The sequence below is a fragment of the Macaca thibetana genome, chromosome 2 (assembly GCF_024542745.1).
Source record: "Macaca thibetana thibetana isolate TM-01 chromosome 2, ASM2454274v1, whole genome shotgun sequence".
Taxonomy (NCBI): Eukaryota; Metazoa; Chordata; class Mammalia; order Primates; family Cercopithecidae; genus Macaca; species Macaca thibetana.
In genome coordinates, this window is record NC_065579.1 from 118,033,724 (window position 1) to 118,059,377 (window position 25,654).

At 40.9% G+C, this 25,654-nt stretch overlaps 1 protein-coding gene across 1 annotated transcript; it reads left to right on the forward strand.

Annotated features, from left to right (window-relative positions):
- Positions 1–332: 332 nt before the first annotated feature.
- SNTN (sentan, cilia apical structure protein) lies at positions 333–12,304 on the forward strand. Its single transcript, XM_050781277.1, has 4 exons — positions 333–447; positions 2,359–2,393; positions 7,593–7,732; positions 11,600–12,304. The coding sequence occupies exons 1-4, from the start codon at positions 437–439 to the stop codon at positions 11,756–11,758; spliced, it is 345 nt and encodes a 114-aa protein (XP_050637234.1). The 5' UTR covers positions 333–436; the 3' UTR covers positions 11,759–12,304.
- The last annotated feature ends 13,350 nt before the right edge of the window (positions 12,305–25,654 follow it).

Consider the following 25,654-nt stretch of genomic DNA (forward strand, 5'->3'; position numbering starts at 1 on the left):
ATGACTCCCTGACTGATGTCAATCTCATGGCATCTGCCTTGCATAGTATTATTCACAGGTGTGACTTTTTGTGCAATTACTTGATTAATATCAGTCATTCCCACTAAACACCCTGAGACCAGGGTCTACATCTGATTTTGCTCACTGTTGTTTCCCCAGCAGCCTGTACAGTGCCTGGCTCGCAGTAGGCATGAAAGTGTTTATTGAATGATTTGATGTCTACATACAATGACGCTGTGGAAAGTTCTTCTAGACACGCAATCGTATAGTTGTCATGGAGTGAATGACAATAGTAACAGTGGGCAAGTGGCTGTTGCTTAGGAAGGACTGACACAAAACAGAAGACAAGAGAATGGGTGGCTAGCACAAAGCTCTCCACTTGGAAGGGGATCCCAATCCTTGTGCAGCCCCAACATCCACCTGAGCACCTCGGAAAATGCCCAAAAGGTCAGTGGCACTTGGCTGTCTTTTATTGCATTTCATTTAAGCTAGTGGATATATTTCCAAAGAGTTTATGTCAACAGCTTTAAAAGCCAAGTTATTGCCAGTTTGGTGCCTATTACCTACCCTAATCCAGCTTTAAATTGACTTGGAAAAACGAAGACAACAAACTCGCAGCCTTGACTGCAAAGTGAAAAGATGGTGCAATTAATGCAAATGTCTTTGATTGCCCTTGAGAAACATTTGTAAATCAAAATTGGTAATGACTTACCTGTGTAGCATATTCTCTGAAATTATCCACAACAGAGAGAATTGTTTTATATTATTCAAATGTGTAAAGTTAGGTTTAATAAATGAAAAATGTTCTTTCTCATATAATTTCAATTAGGAGACTGGCTTCAGTTCCAAAAACCTTTTGTGGACACCTAGCAAGTGCTAGGTACTCTGCAAGGCCAGGGGAAGGAGATATGGAGATGGACTGCTTAGTGCTTGCTTCTCAATGATGGCAATAGAAAGAAATACATGCCATGTTCCAAGTGCACATTGTGCAAAGTGAAACGTCCTTCATTTTATAAAGGAAATAATAATGGTGCAGAGGTTGTAGAAGAGCAGGGGGCACTCACCAAGAAGACCATGAAGGGTTCAAGATAACACAGGTCCAGCTTTATAATGTTACAAGTGAAAAAAATGAGGACCCCCAAAGACAAAGTTCCCTCAACTAGTTAATGCCAAAACCAGATCCTGAGCTCAAAAGTTCCTTTTAAGGAGTTATCTGAGGTATTACCAAATTCTATTCTTATTGGCTTTCTCAAAAAACACTCCAGTCATTAGGGGTTGAAAAATCAAGCAAACTTTGATTTGCTGTTGATAAGGGAGCAAGATACAACTTCCTGCCTCCAATTTGGCCCCTTTTCAGTCTACTTCTGATATAATCATGAAATAATTTCCTAGAATGCAAATCTGATCACATGATTCCTGTTGCACTTAGGATAATAACTGGCATCCTTCATAAGACCTCCAAGGCTCAATATGCCCTGGCCCTGCCTGGCCTTTGATCACTATCTCCTTCTTTCTCTAGGTTCCACCCACACTATACCTCCTCTAGTTCTTCAATCATATTGTGATTTCTGCCACATAAGTTCCCTCTGCATGGAACACTCTTCCTCCTTCTTCACTACTGATTCATTAGGCTCAGGCAGAATGCCATTACCCTGACTGTAGACTAGGTTAGTACTTCTTTGCCCTCTCTATGTGCTCGCCATCACTTTTTATCGAGTTACCTGCCTAGTAAACTGTCTTCCTTTCTAGACTAAGCCCCAAGAGGGTAGGAATGTCTCTATCAGTCACTCATACATTCCACACCTCAGCATAATACCCAGATTCTTAGTTAGGAAGGCTAAGCTGCTGGAACAAAGAAACTTCAAAGTCTGAGCATTTTACAGAACGTGAAGTTCTTTTTTCTTTGTCATGTGACAGTCCAGAGTGGGAGTTCCAGGTCTGTGGCAGTTTTACTCCATGCAATCACGTGAGACACAGGCTGATCAGAATGTGGCTTCTAAAGTCTTCCTGATAATTTCCCCCTTAGTCAGCTTGAATGGGATACAGCATGGAGGAGCTTACACAGAACGTGTTCACTTCTTTTCTGCTCCATTTCCATCTGGAAGAACTCAGTCATGTAGCTGCAAAACTACAAGGAAAACTGAAATATGTGGGCTAGCTGGCCAGCCATGTGCAGGCATTTCTTTACTATGTGGCAAGACGAAAAAGGATTTTGGAAGACAGATGACTGCTCCACTAAAATGTCAGAGAATATTTATCAAAATAAATAATTTTTAAATTGTTGTATTGCTCTGTTTTAATGCTGATGTCAATACCCCAACTCCCAGAATCATTATATTTCTTTCATTTTTTTGGCAGCATTTCAATACCCAAACAACTGGCTTCAGTGAAAGGTAAGGCACAGATGACTGAGATGTACATTTTTATCCTCTACCAAGATGGCATGCCAAGTGTTAAAAAAATAATAGGATATCAGAGAATGCCAGGGATGTAAGGGAACTTTTGAATAAATCATCAAACATTCACGATGTTCTTTTTAAAGATCTGGGAACTGAGGTCCAGGAGTAGGAATTAACTTGCCTAAACTTATACAGCTCATTAAAGACAGAGCTGAGATGAGACCATGGATCCCCTGGTTCCTAATTCAGTGTTCTCCCCACCATATCCAGTTGCATCTCCAAGGGCAGCATCCTCAGAATGTCTAGAGCGGGACCATGAGTATCTGACTCATGAATGTTGAGTGGACCTCAGGATGCAATCAGCCCCCAATTGCCTCTGTTGACTGAGTGGAAACAATGTGGCCACCTCTCAAAGTGTAAATATTTGTCCTGGAATTGAATTTCATAGGTAAAATGACTTTAGGACTAACGACATTGCCATGGAAATAACAACATAAGAAAAAATGCTCGTACACTTGGAACATTATTTTATTCAAAACTATAAGGCTTCACATGTTTACAGAGTAACAAGCACAGTTGTACGTTACTATATTACAGGTTTTTGCCTCCTAGATGACTAGCCAAACTCTCCAAAAGAGACTCTGTAATTTTATTTAAATACATTTCCATCTTTATGGAACCATTCCTATATTATTACAACACAGCAGACTCGTGATTTATGTTTCAATAATTTACACAATTTCAGGCACTTTCGAGAATTGTCCCATCACGTGTCTAACATAACTTCTCCTTCTGGGAGGTTGAGATTGTAACTCTGTCAACCCCACTGCACACCCACCCCTGCCCACATACACAACATTCCTAGCACCAGACTCCTTAAATCAGACCACTGAACCACATTTATTCCTATGCCTTAAAAAAATCACAGGATACACATGACTCATCTCCCCAGAATGTAGTTTATTTAGTGGGAAATAATTCTAGATGTTATTCATCGAAATCAGACATGGATAGGTCGTGACATAGAAGTCAATACAAACCCACATTTTCTCTGCTGGCTACTTGGGCCTACGCCCCTGATCTCATGAGGCTTAGGAATGCAGGGTGAGTACATATTTGCCTCTAACACCCAGGGTATTTTTGCTGTGGGAAAATTTGAGAAGTACTGGGAAAATTACTGGCCTAAAGAGTAGACAGCCGGGACCTAGTTTTTAGTTCTGATATATACTACCTATGTGAGCTTGAGCAAACAACTTCTCTCCTGTAGGTCTTCACATCATTTACAAAAATAACAAATATCAGGACAAGTTCTAAAATGAGAAGATTCTTTCATCCTGCTGTATTGAGACTGGTATTTCCATGACACCATTCAATTTGAATTGACAGTGAAGGAATTAGGAGATTGAGTGTTCCACGTTCCAGAGCAGGTGAAGAGGAAGAGGCAGAGAATTGTTCTGAAGTTCAAATCAGCCCAGTTTAACACATGTATAGTGAGGCCTACAGCATGCCAGGGCCTGGGAATGAATGCAAAGATAAACAAGAAGCAGTAACTGTCTGCAAAGAATACACAGTCCAATGTGTTATACATATAGCGTCCACGAGCTACATGTAGATAATGAGCACTTGAAATTTGGTTAATTTGAATTGAGATGTGTTAAGACTTAGGAGACTTAGTAGGAAAAAAAAAATGTAAAATATCCCAATAATTTGTTTATATTGGTGACATGTTGAAATAATATTTTAATATACTGGCTTCCATAAAATAGATTATTAAAATTAACTTTTACCTGTTTCTTTTTACTTCTTTTTTTTTTTTTTTTTTTGAGATGGAGTCTCACTCTGTCATCCAGGCTGGAGTGCAGTGGCTGGATCTCAGTTCAGTGCAAGCTCCACCTCCTGGGTTTATGCCATTCTTCTGTCTCAGCCTCCCCAGTAGCTGGGACTACAAGCGCCCGCCACCTCACCCGGCTGGTTTTTTGTATTTTTTAGTAGAGACGGGGTTTCACTGGGTTAGCCAGGATGGTCTCGATCTCCTGACCTCGTGATCCGCCCATCTCGGCCTCCCAAAGTGCTGGGATTACAGGCTTGAGCCACCATGTCTGGCCTCTTTTTACTTCTTTAATGTGGCTATCTATCAGAAATTTTAAAATTATGATTGTGGTTCAAATTGTTTTTGGTGGGGGGGCAGCACTGATGTAGAAGATAATGTAGACAGAGTGTTTCAGTGTGAAGATTATGAAAAGGTTATGTTTAAGAATTATAGAAGCACAAAGGAGGGACATGTAGCCCCATCTGGGAGTTTGGGAAAGAGTCCTGCAAAATACACTGCCTGAAAAAACAACACTTAGAGGCAGTGTGCATCTTGGAGTGAAACCAGAGTTGTTGTGAGGCAAGCTATAATACTTAGCCTCTCGCTGTCTCCATTTCTTCATCGATAGAGTGGGGTTGATACTAAGACCTACCTCATCAGACTGACATCAGAATATAGTGAGATGAATCATGTGCATGCATCCCATGGAGGAGTGATTGGCACGTAGAAAGTGTGTCATATATTATTGCCCACCAGAACACAAGCTCCGAAAAGTCAGGGTTTGTTCTTTTGATGTTGCTCACTGCTCTACGCCCCAGAAGTATCACAGGGCCTGGTAATACTTGCCAATAAATGCTTGTTGGATGGATAGAGTATTTAGGGACTACATACAGTTCAGTATTATTAAAGTACTGACAGTGAGCTAGAGAATAACAAAGAGGGCAGCAGAACCTGGCCGGGCTTAACGTCCTTCCCTGTACCCCCATTCCAGAGGCAAGAGAGCCAATAAAAGATGCCAAAAGAGAAACAGCAGCCCCTTGTGTTTTCAGTTGCACTTAGCCCTTTACAATATGCTTTCACATACTAGTTCCCAACTCTGCAAGGCAGACAGCGAAGGAATTAAGAGGCAACATGCTGGGTTTATTAAGGGAAGAATCCAACCATAGAAACAGGAAACTGAAACGCCTCACCAAATATCATCAGTGTTATTAGAACAACCAGAGTTCCTCGTTATCTTTTATTTTTAATATTTTCTAGCTCTGTTTTTACCATGGCCATATGCTATTTTATAGTCAGGGGAAAGGCATGCTATTTTTTAAAAGAGATGGAGGAAAAGAATGGGAAGTTGGCTAGCTAGACCAGATGGAGTTCCCATTTCAGAGTGCAGTCAGACCCGAACTTCATTAGAGGGTCAAAAAATATCTGGATTCCACAATCACCATGGGGATGCCCTTGCAAAAAGATACTCCTAAGTGGCTGATCTTTCTGTGGACTTTGAAGTCAAAGGTTTCAAATACTTTCTTTGCCACTTCTTAGCAATGTGAACTTTATTTAACCAAATATGTAGCCTGGGCACTGCTCAGAGATACGATATAAACCGAGAAGGCCCACACACTCCCTCCTTTCACCTATTTATCTTCACTCTTGTCCCTCCTCATCATCTTTAACTGAAAAATTACATGCTCAAAATGCTTCGATGCCTTCTCTTTCCACTTTAAAGAAAATCCTGATTCCGTTACATGGCCTGTAAGTCCTGTATGATCTAACTTTTGCCTACAAACATTCTTCCAGCCCCTAGACTCTAGTCACAACTGTCTTCTTTCAGAAATCTGCCAAATATGCCAGATTTCTTCCGACCTGAGCCTTCACATATCTGGCTTCCCGAGCCTGGAACATTCAGCAAATTCCTAATCTCACCCTGACCCTTACTCTTTTCATGGCTGGCTCCTCCTCATGCTAGTAATCTTAGCTTAAATATTAATCTACTCATGGAGGCCTTCCAGAGCACCCATCTAAGTAGTTTTCCACCCAGACCCACTCTGTGAGTTTTTTCCTGTCTCAGTACCTTCCTTGCTTCATACACCACAAGTTGTAAATATATATATAAAACATGTATGTGGACAAATAACAAAAAATAAATACATGTGTATACATATACACACTCTTGATTATTATTGATTTCTCTGCTAGATCGTAAGATCTATGAGAGTAGAAACCATATCTAAGGTTTTTTAATTTAAAAAAAAATAGGGACAAGGATCTTGCTATGTTGACCAGGCTGGTCTCAAATTCCTGGCCTCAAGCAATCATCCCATCTCAGCCTTCCAAAGTGCTGGGATTATAGGCATGAGACACTGTGCCTGGCCCCACATCTGGGTTTGTTCACTCTATGTGCTGGGAAGTACTTGGTAAGCACTCAATATGAAAATCATGTTATTCTGACTGAACATCATTCTTTGAACCTGTCATTGTTGCACATTACCTGGGCTGAAAGCTGGGAGATTTTGTTTTTATTTTCTTTGCATTCATTCATTTAACAGCATTTATTAGCACCTACAATGTAGCAGAAATTTGTACTGGTCACTGGGAATATAGTGATTTTAAGAAAAAAGATCTGATCCCTGGCCCATGGACACTGTTTTCTAGTTGAGGAAAGGACAGATAAACCTGTAATAACTGTAAAGTGTGGTAAGTTATACACTAGGGGATGTATTGGTGACTAAAAGAACACAGAACATATGAATTTTCTTCATGGTACCTTGTACATTTCCCTGTGTTCACAGCAATGCAGTGGAAAGAAACAAATTAGCATTGCCCTATCAAGGAGCTTACCTGAGAGAAACCAGCTGGGAGATCACTCTGTTTTAGGCCACGAGTCAAAGAGAACCCTCATTCATCATTATAGCAAAGAGCTTTTCCCGAAAGTCATTCTCCTTTATCATACTGACATGAAGTGATGCTGTGTCTGACACAGAATATAAATTCCACAAGAGCAGGACTTCATTTTATTCAGTGATTCCTAATATCAAGGACTGAGCTTCATCCATAGTAGATGCTCTATCAATATTTGTTGAATAGCTGAATGAAATTACAGATCAGAAAACCAAAGCTTACAGAGGTGAGGGACTTTTCTAAGGTCACATGGCAACCAGTTGGTAAATCTCATTTCTAACTCTACTAATTCTAATTGCTATTAAGGGAAATTTTGTTCTCCATTGTTTAAAGATGCAGGATCGGAAACTCCCGCATCCTGCTCCCAGATAGGAGGCAAAGGGCCGAGATTTAGAAGGTTCCCCACGGTTCCCTTGAAAGATACAACAGCAGGTCTGGGGAAGGGTTATTTCTAACTCAGGATATTTCGTTGCACATTTCTTCTCTCCTAGCTCTGAGGAAGTGCTCAGATCTGGAAAAAGCCATTGCCACCACTGCTCTGATTTTCAGAAATTCTTCTGACTCTGATGGTAAACTTGAAAAAGCTACTGCCAAAGATCTGCTGCAAACCCAATTTGGGAATTTCACAGAGGTAAGAGAATTAACTTGCATAAAGAAACAGGAACCACACCCTCATGGCTGACCCAACGAGCGAAGAACTCCACCTCCAGGTCCCTGTCTGTTGTCTCACGTAACAAATGTTTATTGAACATCTACCTTATGCCAGGCAGTGAGCTGCACTGGAGTTGTTGCAGTGAAGACAGCAATCCTCACCAGGGGAAAGAAATATGCTAAAAGTAATTAAAAATAGTCGAAGGGTATGAAAGAGTAGAACATTCAGTGAGAGAAAACAAAGGAACTATCTTGGGGCAGGTAGTCAAAGATGGACTCCTGGAAAACTAAGGTATAGCTGAGATCTGAAGGGTGAGCAGGAGGTAGCTAGGCCAGGGGGAGTAAGAATGATGGCATCCCAAGCAGAGATCTGGAGGGCCAGTTGGTGAGAAGGGATGGGACGGTAGCTGGGAAGTGGTTAGAGATGAGGCTGGGAAGGTGAGGAGAAGCCAAATCTTACAGAAGCATAGCCTGATAGCAAGAGGAAGCCAGGAACAGTTTCTACGTCCAGGCTTAAGAAATTACACCAGCTGCAGTACAGAGAACAGACTGGGGTTGGGGGTGGAATAGGAAAAAAGGGAATAACTAACTGTAGGGAGGCAATTCAAGAGAAAGACGGTAATGGCTTAGACTACGGCAATGAAGATGGAGAGAAACAGACAAATAGTTGAGACATTTAGAAGGTGGAATGAACAAGATCTAACAAGTGATTGACTGTGAGAGTTGAAGGACATGAAAGCAAATGATGACAACCCAATTTCTGACTTAAGAAAGAAATGATGGTGCTCCCATTCCTAGAGAAGAAAAAGGCTAAAGAATAAGCAGGTTTGAGGTGGGGTGGAGGAAGGGAGGAGACGCTGAACTCCATTAGGATGTGTCAATGTTAAGATGTCCATGAAATATTTAAGAGGAGAGATTTAGCAACAGGATAGATGAGTTCAAAGGTGAGAATAGAGATCTGTGTTCAAAATATAGAAATGAGAGTCAGCAGTATATAATCAGTCACTGACCTAAAGGTTACTACCTTACTCACCTAAGGGTATATTTCTCAAACTTCAGCCATTGAACACCACAGTTAGTATTCATATTTTGGAAAATACCAGCCTAGGGGAAATGTGTAAGAGGAAAAGAGGGCCTCACATCAGCTTAAACTATCAATATTTATTGATGGGAAGAGCAAGAAAGCACATAGGGGCAGTCACCAAGTCCCTGTATCTGTTCTGAAATATTGAAAAGATAGTGTTCTCTCTATATATGCACACATATACATACATACACACCAATATATGGTTTCAGTGCACTATAGTTATATAAGATGTCACCCACTTCGGGGAGCTGAGTCAAGGGTACAACTTTCTGTGAGTGGGTGATTATTTCAAGGGAAAAAGAGAGAATATAGTGTAATGCACAGATAAATGAATGAAAAGAAAAGTTAATAAGGGTTAGCTATTTTAAGTAATGGGGTAAAAGGTTACAGTCACAGTGCTTTTTTTAAATTTACTTTTTCTAAATGTTCTATATTAAGCATGTATTTTTCTGATTTTTTTTTGGGGGGGAAGCTACTTTTTCAGGCAGAAATATCAGGCAGAATTTATTAAGAGGTAACAAGTTTTGGGGAGTCTAAGGAAAGGATGGGTAAATAAATCCTATACCATTTGCCTGCATCCAAGGCCAAAAGAAATGGGGCCCATATGCCAGACAGAAAAGGGGCTCATTACCTGGTAGCCTGGCAAATGCTCAGCAAGCTTTTAACACATATGAAAATGAAGAACTAGTGGGCGCATCATCTTGATGTAACTCATCATCCCTGTCAGAACACCAGGGGAAAAGAATTAAAAAACAATCCTTAGGAAAGACATCTTCAGCCTCAAGTCTCTCAGTGTAGGCTAAACCCTAGAAGTACAACCAATTTCTGGATCTCTCTAGCAGCAGGCACACCCAGGCCTCAGTGTAATCTGCCCTCTGCTCAAGATGAAAGCAGAGCCATATTTCAGGGACTTGAGGGGCAGTTCATCCCAAGGCATTCTCTGCAACGTCTGTCAGAATGCTGCCTTGGCCCAACCACCGCACTCCATGAGACCCCCTAGGGCAGGTGCATGCACGTGAGTCAATGGTAAAGCTCAGGAGCCCACTTCATTCCTAACTGGGATTTCTCCTCAATCGCAGTTGTGTCCTCTGATAAACGGAGCTGGTTCTTTTGGCTAAGGCCTGAGTTGTAAGGGGAACATTGCCGTTCCCATAGGGCTAAACATGCTTTTGGGGATCTTAGCACCTTATAACCAGTCAGACAGAATAAAACAAAGCACCTAAAGGCTCTACTGGGAAGATACAGAAAGATGACAGGTCATGCCCCAGGAGGACTGGACCTCAGAAAATGGTGCGCTCTTAAAATATGCAGGAAAAAAAAGAAGACCAATACCTATCTCATACCTCTGAGCAAACAGTGTGCCATTCTGCTAGTAGAGTGGCAGCATCTACCTGTGTCTTGGAATCTGACCCTTTCCAAATAGCACTCAGCTGTTTTGGAGGGAGAGCATAGAGAGCGCCCCTTGGCCCTCATGGATAGGGTGACGGTGACCTCTTGAGGAGAAACAGCTGTGAGAAACCAGAATGAGCCTAAGCCTATAAGAGGAATGTAGCATCATTCCCAAAGTGCCTTAGTCATTGCTGTGATGGCTTTGTACACCTAGCACATAGGTGAGCATTTGGGGTCAAACTAAATGCAAATATGGTTCAATATAATGGTGAATCAAATGACTCTAACATTTTTAACGTCACTGGGGAAGATATTTCACAAGCTGTGATTTGAAACTAAAAAGTCTCTCCATTTATATACTATTAAGATGTTTTCCTTCAATCTGACGATTTACAAAGACTATGAACATATATTTGATTTATAATCAAACTGAATGCTAAATAATCTTTCAAAGCACGTATTTTCTTTTAGCATATTGTATTCTATATTTCTGCATAATCTTAAGGCTCAGACAATGAACTCATGGTGGATACCTTCCCTAACACAAAGATTATATTTTGAAAATTTAAAAACACAGTATGTGTGTTCAAAGAAAGGCAGAATGGCTTAGCAGTTAAGAGTGTGGGCTCTCAAGAGGTAGAAAGGCTTCAAACCCTGGCTCCACACCAAAACCTTCCCAGCTTGGGGCAAGTTGATTATCACCTGTCTCTGATAACTGCATCTGTAGAATGAGGACAATAGTAGTATATATTCAATAAGGTCACTATGATGGTTAGATAAGGTAACGCATAAAAAGATTTAACATGGTGTTTTACTGATAGCACTGTTGGCAACTTGATGTGTTATTATTGTTAATAACATGTTTATTATTTACTATGATTTGGATGTTTGTCCCCTCCAAACTCCATGTTGAAATTTGATCTCCAATGTAGGTGGCAGGACCTTATGGGAGGTGTTTGAAGCCATGGGACAAGAGCCCTCATGAATAAATGAATGACCTCCCTTTTGTGTGGGGGTGTTGAGTGAGTTCTCACTCTATTAGTTACCAAGAGAGCTGGTTGTTCAAAAGAGCCTGGCACTTCCCTCCTCCTCTTGCATCCTCTCTTGCCGTGTGATCTGTGCATACACCAGCTCCCCTTCACTTTCTACCATGAGTAGAAGCCCTCTGAGGTCCTCACCAATTGCAGATGCCTCATCTTGAACTTTCCAGCCATCAGAATCGCAAGCCAAATTTTTCTTTTTTCTTTATAAATCACCCAGTCTCGGGTATTCTGTTACAGCAACACTGAACAGACTAAGACATTATTGTTTATGATCTGTAAACCTAAAGTCTATACAATGAATTTGGTTTTTATTTCTCTATTCTCACAGGGACAAGAAACCAAGCCAAAATACAGAGAGATCCTTTCTGAACTTGATGAGCACACAGAAAATAAGCTAGATTTTGAAGACTTCATGATCTTGCTCTTAAGCATCACTGTCATGTCAGATCTGCTACAAAATATATGGAGTGTAAAAATTATGAAATAAATAGTCTCAAATATGATGTATAAAATAATGGCAAAAGACAATAAAGTGTTTCCATCTTATTTTTGATTAATTGAATATATCAATCATGCAGCTGGAATTGCCTAGGATAGTTCTGATTGCTAGTATTCAGATTCAATGTAACTCCAAAAATTTACCCATACACTTCAGGACTGTTTGAATGATAAGGTCTCTGTATGCTTTACAATATGATAGATTTTATATCACTGAATAATACATTGCTTTTGCTGAGTCAAAGGTGACCTAGAGCCTCTACTTATAGTCATTGAGTCACTCATTCATTCACTAAACATTTGTTGAGCATCTACTTGATGGGACTGCTGAGAATACAGTAATGAATCGGGCAGACAGTTCCCTCCTTCAGACATGCTGACAGAAGTCTAGCAGAAGAGATGGACATTGAACAATTTTTAATTAATTGCATACACAGTATAATTAGAATTGAAATAAGGGCTATAGGATGCTAAAAGAGATTATCACCTGATGTGAGTTCAAAGGTCAGAGAAGCTTTACTGACATTCTATAAAAGGCAAAACAAAAAACAAAGAAATTGGTGTGGATGCGAGGGATATGGGTAGGAAATGAGGCTGTCCACGAATGGGCACAAGGAGCCTTTTTCTTTTCTTTTCTTTTCTTTTTTTTTTTTTTTTTTTTTTTTGAGATGGGGTATTGCTCTTGTCACCCAGGCTAGAGTGCAATGGCATGATCTCGGCTCACTGCAACCTCCGCCTCCCAGGTTCAAGCGATTGTCCTGCCTCAGCCTCCCGAGTAGCTGGGATTACAGGCATGTGTCACCAAGTCAGGCTAATTTTTTTGTATTTTTAGTAGAGACAGGGTTTTGCCATGTTGGCCAGGCTGGTCTCGAACTCCTGACCTCAGATGATCCACCCACCTTGGCCTCCCAAAGTGCTGGGATTACAGGCGTGAGCCACCAAGCCTGGCCAAGGGAACTTTTAAGGGGGCTGGAAATGGTCTCCATTTTGATTGTGAGGTGTGGCTACATGACTGCATGCATTTGTCAAACTCATAGAACTACACACTGAAAAGAGTGAATTGTACTGTGTGTCTATTAAACCTAAATAAATCTGACTTAACAAAAAAATAAAACCCAGTATTCTTGTAATCTCTGACCACAATTTAACCAACAACTCCTTGGGATTATGATGTAAAAGTAGTCATATCCCAGAGACCCACACTGACTCCCATGACCACCTCCTGTATTCCTGAGTTTAAATTACACACACACACACACACACACACACACACACACATATAAAACCAATGCCTGAACCTTTAAGATAGATTCTCACAAAGACTTTTATTCATATAGGACCTTGCCTGAGGACAGCAGGCCCCAGTAGAGTAGCTCAGCATATGGCAATGGGCACTCAAGGTCCCCAGAGCGGGCACTGGGCAACAGCCAGAGGCACAAGCCTTAATCAACCCTGGCTTTCAGAGATGCCATCTTACTCTATCTTTACATAGGAGTAATAATGTCCCCCCTTTCCGACTGCAGGAACTGAGGCTTAGAATAGCTAAATGATGGTCCAGGATCATTCAGATAATCAATTTCAGAGTCAGAATCCTGGCAGAAGCAAAGAGGTGCCAAAAGGGGAGGAGAAAGAGGAGACATAGTTTTCCGGCTTTGATTCCATTTTGTCCCAGTCACTTGCTAAGCTCCACAATCAGGCAGGCAGTCACCTAACATGTATTGCACTTCTACTGCAGGCTGTTGCCAGAGAGAGGCAAAGAGGAAGGAGTCACATGTGGTCTATTGGAGCTATTCTACAATCCTGTCAAATGCATGGTAGGACTTTACTTATCTGCTTCCTTACAGTTGAGTGTGTCCATCCTTTGGCCAGTGACATTTGAGCTGAAGTGAAATGTGCCACTTCCAGGTGAAGGCTTTGAGAGCCTGGGCTCAATTCACTGCCCTGCTTCTCTGGGCTGTGATAACTGGCAAATGCGCCGTGGAGGCTGCTCCTTCAGCCTAGATCCTGAGGGAGGCCATTTTGGAGCAGAAGCCCAGACAAACTGATATGGACATCTTGCTGAAGGAAGAAATAAATCTTTTACCAGAAAAAAGACTGTTATTCATTGTAAAATTATTATAACTTCCCAAGTCCCTCCGTCACCTCTCATTTTCTTTCTAGCCCAATATTGTATGCCTCATAATCTATGTTAAGAAAATCCGCCAGGCACAGTGGCTCACACCTGTAATCTCAGCACTTTGGGAGGCCGAGGCAGGCAGATCACCTGAGGTCAGGAGTTTGAGACCAGCCTGACCAACATGAAGAAACCCCATCTCTGCTAAAAATACAAAATTAGCTGGGCGTTGTGGCACATGCCTGTAATCCCAGCTACTCGAGAGGCTGAGGCAGGAGAATCACTTGAACCCGGGAGGCGGAAGTTGCAGTGAGCCAAGATTGCACCATTGCACCCCAGCCTGGGCAACAAGAGTGAAACTCCATCTCAAAAAAAAAAAAAATCCTTTCCAGAGTGAAACCTTCAGCCTTGCTCTGGTGAAGTGTTGCCTCGTCCTGTGGTTTTCCAGACCCACCAGAACCCAACTCCCTGGCCCTCCCCACTTCCAAACTTCAGACACTCTAAATCCAAGAGCTTACAAATCATGTAAAGGAAAGCCCCAGACTTTATCCTTTCACCATTTTAACAGGAGGCAAGAGTGTTTCACAAAAACATTCAAACTCACTTATCTGACAAAAGAAGAAAAAGGAATTAAAGGAAATTTGTTATATGTCCAGTTTTCAAAGACTTCTTGCTTTGAGCTGTTTCAAGTTGAGTGACAGAAAAGATTTTTTTTTTTTTTTTTTTTTTTTTTTTTTTGACAAACACAGAGCTCATACTATGAGCCAGGCACTGTTCTAGGGAGTTCCAAATAGAAACCCATTTAATACCCATAACAACTTTGTGAGATAGGCATTATTATTATCACCATCTCATAGATGAGGAAACCGAAGCATGAAGGTTTTGATTTTCATGAATCACGCAACTAAGCAGATTCGAGAGTTTTCTGCCTTCCTCAAGGGCATTGTTAATTTTGCTTTAATATTAGACGTCGTTGGGAGCAATAATATTATAACTCACCAAAAATAGCTGTGCACATTTCAGGCACTGTGCAAGAGAGAGCAGTACCAGCTGGGCCCTAGAGAACCATTTGGCATTCCTCAAATAGAATTCTGTGGGCTGTTCTCCCTCGAAGCCCTTTGTGTCTCAGTTGCAAGTAGCTGAATATGGCAACCTTGGTGGCCAATGGAAAGGTCATATTCACACCTTTCAGAGAAGGAGACCAGAGAGCCTGGCCAATGGTGTGATGAAGAATCTTGGAGTCCTTCCAACTCTATGGGCTCCCAGTAAGAATTTTTGAAAATCCATCCCAGATGGAAAGTCACACTCCTCTGGGAGGGATATCAATTATAGAATCTATTTTAGGCTGATGCAAAGAATGCAAACAGAGCAAAAGCACATGCACGTGTTGAAGCATCAGTGACAGACAAATCAATGAGTGTGTTGCTAAGACACTAAAACATAGGATATCTACTTCTTGGTTCTAGTGCCAGGACCATGGGCTCTACTCTAAAAACCAAGCTGCCATCTTGAAAATGTTACTGATCGTCACAAGTGAGATCGTGATGCAAATCTGTCTTGAGATACCTTGGTTGAAAAGAAAAAAAAATCCCTTCCAATTACACATATATACATATACACACACAAACAAAGGAAAAATGGGAGGGTTGTATTCACCAAGGTACAGAGCATATAATGGAATGAAAGGATAGAGAATGCAATGAATGTCCACACAATCCTGAAAACAGCAATAGAAAGGAAAATTGAGGCTTCACTCTCAGTTTCTCTCAAATGAATTGGTTTCTGATCTCTGCTTCTCTCTGTACGTGGTCATTATTCTGTATTCTCTTTCTATCCCTCTATCTCTATTTCCTAAACCAATTATTTCTGGATTCTTGGCACAAGAACCAAACACGATATCCCCATTGCTGACTTGACTTTTCTCTTTAAATGCTCAACAGACACTCAGTAGCATCTCAGAAGGCCCAATTCTTATCCCAGGAGAGAGAAGCTGATTGGCTGAGTTTGAGTAATGACTTCTAATATAATCATTTGAGGTCGAGGAGGAGGCTGACATGCTCACTTAGCAGGGACTGTAGGAACTGACACTACAGAGTCTGTGGACGGGTTCTCAAAGAAAGAAGAGAGGAACTGGGGAGGAAGTGATTGATAGAGGAAATTATAAGAATCTCTAATACAAAATCTGTAACCTGGACTAGAAGGGCAATGGTATTTGCATCTCAGATACGGGCTCAGTGAAAGTGCCTGGAAGGAATAATTTTGTTTGCTACTCCAAGTGAAACCTTTTGTGTATTGTCATTGTACAAAAGAAGCTAACCTGAGTCTCCCTGGGAAGTTTTCCTGTGATTAAATATAGCCAAGATATTCCTGTACAAGAGCTGCAACACCCTTGCAATTTGGTGCAACACCCTTGCAATTTGGTGAACTAGATAGAAACATACCCTATCCAAGAACCCCTAATTTTCTTTATTTTAGCATCTAAAAATGGATCCAACTCTGAGATCAGGATTTGTGCTTTAAATAGTCCTTTATAAGAAAGGGGGAGAGGGTTGGAAGAAAACCAACTGTTCATCAGCTGATCTTCTTCGTGGGTGGAGCTAAGGAGAGCTCTTGGGGAGACCATTCTGCTGAATAGAAAAAGGTTGGGCCAGCCCATTAACAAGTGGGGAGAGTGACCCAAAGCATTCAAGCCTGAGAGATTTGTTGTGCTAGTCTCCTCTTCTCTAATTTCAATCTAGGCCACATGGACTCCGATTTCTCTTTGATCTTTTAAGAGGTACAATTTTTAAATCAAATACAGGAGGTGGCATGGCATAAAATGGAAATTTTAGCATGTTTTATACTCCCACACACTTGAGGAATACCACACGTTCCTGTTACAAGTTCTCAGTACCTTTTTCACAACTCTAAATCTAAAGAACAGTTACCATCTAAATTTTTTCATAATTGTTTGGTAACAAATTATGAACTGTAACTAACTGTGGCCTTTATTTCTTCCACTTTGTGTGAGTGTTCAGTGTGTAGCCAGGAAATCTATGCCCTAGAGAAACCACTGATTTATAGAAGTGGGCCAGAGAGAGGACCTGAACTCTAGTCCCAGATATACCACCACAAGCTGGGTAGCTCTGCAAAAGTCCTCCACCTTTTCTAAATGAGCCTCGTGTTTTTCTTTCAAATAAAATTTTGAGATCAGAAAGGGCCTGTTTTCTTACAGAAGTTGCTGTGGGACTTCAAGAGGCATATACACATTTCAGGAGCACAAAGTGTACCTGTGCACATGTCTGATGTCTATTCTAACTTGTCTAATTCTAGACAAATTGTTACTATCATTTTCTTTATTAATAACTGCCCTTTATAGAACATCTACTGCACTCAAGCACTGCTGTACGGTCTTTTATTAATCCCCTATACAGCTTTAGGACATTGGTATTTCTCTATTTTACAAAAGAGAATGAAATTTAGGGAAGGTTGAGTGTCCTACCCGGGATCTCAGAGCATTAAGTGGCAGATCGAATCCAGGATTGCAACCGAGGATTATTTCATGCTACAGCCTAGCTTCTTTATGATACCAGGAGTGGATGTAAAACCACCAAAGGATGGTCTCTCCATTATTTACAGTTTATACTTAATTACCACAAATTTATTCTGTAAAATGAGGAGGAGGGAGGGGAAGCAGCAGCATTTCACATGCCCAGAGCTCAAAGGAATCAAGAAGAGTTTTGTGGGGTTTTTTAATGCTCTAACGATATAATGATTTCCCTCCCTCTCTCTGTCATTTAGTTTAGTTTTCCAGAAAATTATTCCTTTGGGAGAAGACAACTGAGCTTTTAAATCTGTGTGGCCTGTAGCCCATGGTTTTCCTTAAAGAAGGTACAAATACTGGGAAGAAGACCATGGAAGAAGGGAAAGAAAGGCAGTAGAGCCCCTGGGATGGTGAAAGTATCTTCCTGATCTTAGTACATGACAGGTGGCACGGTAGAAACACTGATGCAAAGGTTAGAATGGCTTTTACTTCCAGCTCTGTACCTGCTACCTCCTCTCTAGCTCTCAGATTCTTCCTTACTTAGGAAAAAGGCACTCTGTGACCAGATGTTCCCTAAAATCCCTTCCCATTCTGATACTGTTTTATGCAAACCAATATTTTCAAAAAGAAAAGTATAACAAGGGACTAACACACATATGGACAAATTCTAATCACTTAAGAATCTGTCTCTTCTACCCCTTTTCACAACCTTTGACCAGACAGTCTGTGGCATAAGCCGAGCACAGAGAGGGCTAAATGTCAATAAGCAGGTGATGTCCTCGATGGGAGAATGAGAAGAGGGGCTGGAGAAGCTAACACATTCTCAGTGCTTTTCAGATTAAGAATACGAAGATAAGGTCAAACAATTCGTGTGGCCATCTATTAACCTGTAAGATCTTTTAAACAAGAGCCTCGCCTGTCTTGTACAGTAGCTTCAGCACCTAGAACAGCACCTGTGTATAGCAAATGCTTAGTGAATATTGAACAGAAAAATGACTTTGGGAGGCCGAGGCGGGCGGATCACAAGGTCGAGAGATCGAGACCATCCTGGCCAACATGGTGAAACTCCGTCTCTACTAAAAATACAAAAATTAGTTGGGTGTGGTGGCACGCACCTGTAGTCCCAGCTACTCAGGAGGCTGAGGCAGGAGAATCACTTGAACCCAGGAGGTGGAGGTTGCAGTGAGCTGAGATCACACCACTGCACTTCAGCCTGAGCGACAGCGAGACAAAAAAAAAAAAAGAAAAGAAAAGAAAAGAAAAGAAAAAGAAAGAAAGAAAGAAAGAAAGAAAGAAAGAAAGAAAGAAAGAAAGAAAGAAAGAAAGAAAGAGAAAGAAAGAGAAAAAGAAAAAACGAATGTATGAATGAGGGCTTCTCAAACAGAAAGGGTAGAAAGGGGACTATTAACATATTTGCTTATATGCAGGTCAATGACATGCCAAAAGAAGAAAACACAGGTGTGCTCTAGTGGTAGATGAGTAAACTAGGTCTGATCACAAAGACTATGCTAGTTTTCAGAATTGGTGGAAGGGAATATGCGGACTCCATTTAAGACTGCATTTATTCCAGTTTAGCTCATAACTAGCAAATAAGCAGTCTTCCAGATCAAAAACACTCTGTGTCTTTGAGTTACTTCAAAGACACAGAGAATGCAGCAGTCTCGTTGTTTAAGGGTCAGTGAAGTTCTCACAGAATGGAAAATTCACCAAGACAGAGAAGCTCAGAACCCAGAAACACCTGCCAGCTGTGAATATCTGAGGAAAGAACCACATGAGCACTCCAACACCCTTCTGTTTCTTATTAAGCTTTGGACTTCACCCAGCCCAGCCAATTTGTGGAAGCACATTTTTATGTATGAGATACAGTCATTTCCAAATGTAATGATTTAGTTTTTATATTCAAAGGAACTTCACTAGTCTCATCTCCTCCTAAGCCCAGTTTCTTGTCCTTTTACCCTAAGGGTGTACTTGGACCTCAGATAGATTTTCAGTCTGCAGTGGGAAAATCTCTGGACTTCTCACCCAAAGAGGCAGAGAACTCAGGCAGGAGTAAGACAACGGCTTACTTGGTTGTAAGGCTGCCGCATCTCTGGTGGCCTGTACACGCTTGGAACTAGCTGCTTTCTCACAATCTCTCTCTCTTTGAAGGAATGAAAGCTATAGGTACTGAGGGAGCCTCTGGAGGGCTTAATGAAAATCAATAACAAAAATTAAAGATGGGAAAAGGGGAAATCACAAGGAGGTTTCTAAAAATCTTCAATTTCTCTGACACTTTCGCCTTCATGGAAAGACTTTTGATTCCCCCCTGAAAAGCATGTGTGGAATCGCAAAGACAATGAATTGCATAGTAATGTAGCTCATCGCTCATGAGCTGTCCTTGCTAGATTTCCCTCCACCAAGCTCCTTCTCTGAAACCAGGATGGGAGGAGAGATGAAGAATGAAAATAACTTCCGAACTCTGGGGTCATCACCTGGTACTGGACTGTGGTTTCTTGGCTCCTGGAACTCTTCTGAAATTAAGCTAGATATGGATGACATGGCTTTTAACTACCCTAAGGCCACACACAAAACAAACTTGACTGTGATATTGTCTCTGATTTTTCTTTCTTTCTTTTTTTTTTTTTTAAGAGACAGGGTTTTGCTTTGTCACCCAGGCTGGAGCACAGTGGTGTGATTATAGCTCACTGTCACCTCAAACTCCTGGGCTCTAGCAACCCTCCCACCTCAGCCTCCTGAGTAACTTGGACTACTGGACCATGCTACCATAGCTATTTTTAAAATCATTTGTACAGATGGGGTCTTGCCATATTGCCCAGTCTAGTTCAAACTCCTGGCCTCAAGTGATCCTCCCATCTCAACTTCCCAAAGCTCTGGGATTACAGGCATGAGCCACTGTGCCCAGTTTTGTCTCTGATCTTTATTTTAATGGTTTTTGAGCTGTCTATGTTACTTCAAAGACACATAGAATGCATAGAACGAAGAACTCTCATTGTTTAAGTGTCAATGAAATTCTCACAGAATGGGAAGTCCTTCAAGACAGAGAAGCCCAGAACCCAGAAATATCTGCCAGCTGTGAATATCTGGGGAAAAACCACATAAGCACTCAGAGACCCTTCTGTTTGGGAATGATGCAAAATCTCTGGAATAGCATGTCATTATATAAATTATATTAGTTGCTCTTGGAGAATTCCAGCCTGAGAACTGAGATTCTTATTCGTCTCCATATCCTCAAGAGAGCTGATCGTCAGCTCTCGAGAAACAATGGTGGAAAATAAAAGAGAAAATATTAGGATGGTGCAAAAGTAAAGTAAAGGTAATGGCAAAAACCACAATTACTTTTGCACCAACTTAATAGATATCTGTCAACTCTCCCTCACATTGAAACACTACAGTTAGAGTGCTTACAAGGTGGGTTTAGGGGTGAAGCTCCAGACTATCCAAGAATCCCCATTCCTCTTGGACATGGGTTGAGGCTCAAGTACAAAGGAGCAGAACACTGTTAAAGAGAGATTGCTCCAGACACCTGTCAAAAATGGCAAGACAGATTTTGTTCAACTAACTGCAGTAGAGGAGAGAGATTTCAGTATAGAGCTGAGCTCAGCTCCAAGTTAAATAGACAGGGAAGACTTTATCCAAGACTACTGCAACAAGGAAGAGACATAGAACTCAACTCTAAATACAGTAGGGGCAAGTGGTGATTTATAGCAATGGGCAGGGTGAGGAAGTAGGTGAAAAATTGTGAAGAGGAGACTGGTTAGGTATGAAGGATCATGGAAATAAAGAACTTTATTGGATATCAAATGTGAGAGATTCACACTAAACAGGGCTTGACAGTCTAAGGACAAAGCCTACGGGAAAAAAGGACTCAAATGAGACTAAACAATGTTCCTCCAAGGAACTAGTCCAGGAGAAATATATGGTACCTTTACTACAATACAAAGATTATTGAAGCATTCAATCTCCCATCCACATGGTCGACAGATATGTATGAAGCACTTCTGCTGGGTTCTGGTATGCAGTGTGGGAGTAAGGTAGATATGATACCTGTTCTCATGGAGCTATGTGGAGTTCTCATGGCACTTACTGACCTACATAATTTTCAGTTTGCAGAAACTAGAAATTATGTAGCTCAACTGGAAATTATGAAGTTCAGCAAGTGCAATGACAGGGAAAGTACAGAAATGTCTAACAGAAGCATTCAACCCTGGTTTTGAGTTTTTTACTGTTTTCTTAAAATAACTTCACAGATGATATTTTGTCTAAGGCCTGAAAGATTGGTAGAACTTGGCAAGGCAGCAAAGACAGAGAATAACATCATTAAGAACATAGCAGGTTCAATAAACTGGAAAAAAAACAAAAAGCATGATATGACCCAAATGCAGCATGAGCATGAGGCAAAGATGTGGGAGATATGTGAGAAATTAGGCTGGGAAATTGGATACAGGCCAAATCGGAAAAAGCCTCAAGAACCACATTAAATATATATTTAATATATATAAAATATACATATATATGTATATTTAAATACATATTTAAATGTATATATAAATATAAAATATATATATTTAAATATATACATTTAAATATATATTTATATAAATATATTTAATTTATATTTAAATATATAAATATAAATATATATTTAAATAAATACATACACATGCATTTAAATATATATTTAAACAAATATATATTTATATATGTTTATATATTATATATTTATATATGTTTATATATTATATATGCTTATACATATATATTTATATATGTGGTTCTTGAGGCTTAATAAATATATATTTATTATAATAATATATGTATTATATGTAATACATATATTATAAATATTTATTATTATAATGTGCTCAGGACACTTACGTTAGCCCACAGTTGGGCAAAACTATTTAACACAAGCCTATTTTATAATAAAGTGTTGAATAGCTCATAGAATGTATTGGATACTATACTACCCTGAAAATGAAAACAGAAGCTGGGCATGGTGGCTCACACCTGTAATCCCAGCACTTTGGGAGGCCAAAGTGGGTGGATCACCTGAGATCAGGAGTTCGAGACCAGCCTGACCAACATGGTGAAACCCTATCTCTAACAAAAATATAAAATTAGCCAGGCATGGTGGCACATGCCTGTAAACCCAGCTACTCAGGAGGCTGAGGCAGGAAAATCACTTGAACCCAGGAGGCGGAGGTTGCAGTGAGCCGAGATTGTGCCACCACACTCCAGCCTGGGTAACAAGAGTGAAACTCTGTCAAAAAAAGAAAAGAAAACAGAATGGTTTATGGGTATTCAAAGTACAGTTTCTACTGAATACATATTGCTTTTGCATCATTGTAAAGTAAAAAAAAAAAAAATTCGTGAGTTGAACCATTGTTAAGTTGAGGACCATCTGTATGTTTATTGCAGGACTTCTCTGAGTCTTTATTTAGTAGATATCTTAGTTTGGGTTCCCCCAGAAGCATACTATAAAATAAGAATTAGAATATAATTAGTTTATTTGGGATGTTATTTCTGGCAACTTCACTAGGAGAAGTGAAGTCAATCAACACAGGGTACATTAATGAGCTGGTTTACCACTATGGGGACCTGGAGCTCAATCCCACTGGTGATATCTGAGAGACAATGTAGAACACACTTCAGAGTTATCCCAACCAACAGGCGAGAAAGCTGTGAAATTTTCTCCCAACTACCATCCCTCATTTGTTGAAGTCTGCTTTCAAAGGGGTTGACTCTCAAGTACTTCCAGCTTGCTCTGCAGGCCACAACGTGTACTTCCTGAGTCAGCAGTAAAAGAACACAAATAACAAAACAAGACACTTGAGCAAAAGTCACATGAGTTTATACTATGCAGAGTGTGCAGAGAATACGAGCAGAGCAAGGACAGCAACTCCTCCAATAGGTAACGTGGTTTGTGAAGCTCCAAGAGGTAGATTAAGTTTGCGTTTTCCCAGTATATTTGACCACAGAATCTTCTCCGTCTAGAACATCCTGAAGGCTGGTAACGTTTCACATAATAAACTTTGAGGGCTTCTTCTAGATCAGTAGTCAATAAGCTTTATCTGTAAAGGTAAACTTTATCTGTAAAGATAGTAAATACTTTTGGCTTTACATGACATATGGTGTCTGTCACAACTGTTCAACTCTGCTGTGACAATCCCCAAAACAGCCAGAGACAATATGCAAATGAATTTCCATGGTTGTGTTTCAATAGAGCTTTATTTATAAAATTAGGTGGCCAGCCAGATTTCACCCATCAGGTGTAGTTTGCTGACCCCTGGTCTTGCCATTCCTACAGCTCCATCCAGCTGTAGGATTATAAGACGTGTGTGGTTGCCCTACACAGCAGGGAAGTCAGAGTGACTGATCTTAGCAAAGCCTTAACTCTCTTCTCTCATGTGGATTCATAGTAAATGGCGTTTCAAATCAATGTACCTAACCACTACAGAACCCCATCCCAGCCAGTCCTCTGCCACAGTCCCATGTATTCCATTTTGCTGAAGAAAAGCAAATGAGCCTAAATTTAATTAATCTGCTAGGGAAATAAAAATAGTGTTGCCTGAAAGCTGCCTGATGCCAAGAATTTTCTGTGTCACAGGAAGAGAAAAATAAATAGTGGCTTAAAATAAACAAAGTTCTGCTCACCCTAGGATCCTAAAGAGATATAAAGACTGGGGGAGGAGGGAAAGGGGTCAGAGAACACCCAACTCCAGCTTCTTTATTTTCTAGCTTGAAGGCATAAGGACAATACTTTCTCCTGATACACCCATTTAGCTACCTAGTGAATGCTGGGCATTCGCTCCTTAATTCAAGAAAAATATATTGGATGCCTAATCTTTGCCAGACACAGTGCTAGACAGGACTGGCTACATAATTTGTTGGGCCCTGAATTTTGCAAAACAAAAATTCAGGGCTTCTGTTCAGCAATTACAGTATCAGGAATATCAAAATGATGACAGCAGAGTACTATACCAAGCCTGGGGCCCTTCTGACTACTGTGCAATTGCATAGGCCACACACCCAAGAAGCTAGCCCTGGCTGAAATTGGTTTTACAAAGATACATATGGTTACAAAGAAGATTTCAGTCTCCCCTCTAGAGAAGCTACTAACCAAGAGGGAGAGAAGATGTATGTAATAAGACTGTCAGAGCTTCATATCTTCCTTTTCAAATCCATCACCACTTTTATGCACATCAGATCCCAGTGAGCTTCTACATTCAACAGCCAGCACCTGCGTCTCTCTGTTGGCATCTGGCCACAGGCTGCTGGAGCCACTTTGCTGGGGAGCTCAGAGAACTGGAAGTCCTTCACCATTGACTTGTGTGCTAGTCCATTTAGTTTGCTCCTTGCCCCTGGTTAGGTCAGCCCTGAGGCCAGATGTGCAATGGTCCCAGACCTTCTCCTTAGGATTAAGTCATACCCCAGCCTAGATCCCTTCCCTTCTTATTTCCCCACTTCCCTACCAGTTCTTCTTGGGAGCACTTCCTAATAGATTATTTCCACACACAAATTTTCATTTCAGAGTCTGCTTTTGAGGAATCCAGTCAAAAACACACACATATGAATTATAGGGGACTGTTAATAGACTAAATGTCTGTGACCCAAAAATATTCTTATGTTGAAATCCTGGCTGGGCGCAGCGGCTCACGCCTGTAATCCCAGCACTTTGGGAGGTGGAGGCGGGTGTATCACGAGGTCAGGAGATCGAGACCATCCTGGCCAACATGGTGAAACTCCGTCTCTACTAAAAATACAAAAATTAGCTGTGCACATGGTGCGCGCCTGTAGTCCCAGCCACTTGGGAGGCTGAGGCAGGAGAATCTCTTGAACCCAGGAGGTGGAGGTTGCAGTGAGCCGAGACCGCAACACTGCACTCCAGCCTGAGAGACAGAGTGACACTCCGTTTCAAAAAAAAAAAAGAAAGAAATCCTAACTCCCGAAGCGGGGCTTTTGGGAGGTGACTAGGTCATAAGAGTGGAGACCTCATGAATGGAATTGGTGCCCTTATAAGAAGAGATGATTTCTCTCTCAATCCTGTGAAGGTTCCAGGAGAAGTTGGCCATCTGCAAAGCTGGAAGAGACTGCCATCAGTAGACACTGGATCTGAAGGACACCTTGATCTTAGACTTCCTAGCCTCTAAAACTGTGAGAAATAAATGTTGTTTAAGCCATTCATTTATGGTTGGCTGTTATAGTAGCCTATATTGACTATGATAAGGACTAAGGTACAAAATGAGAAT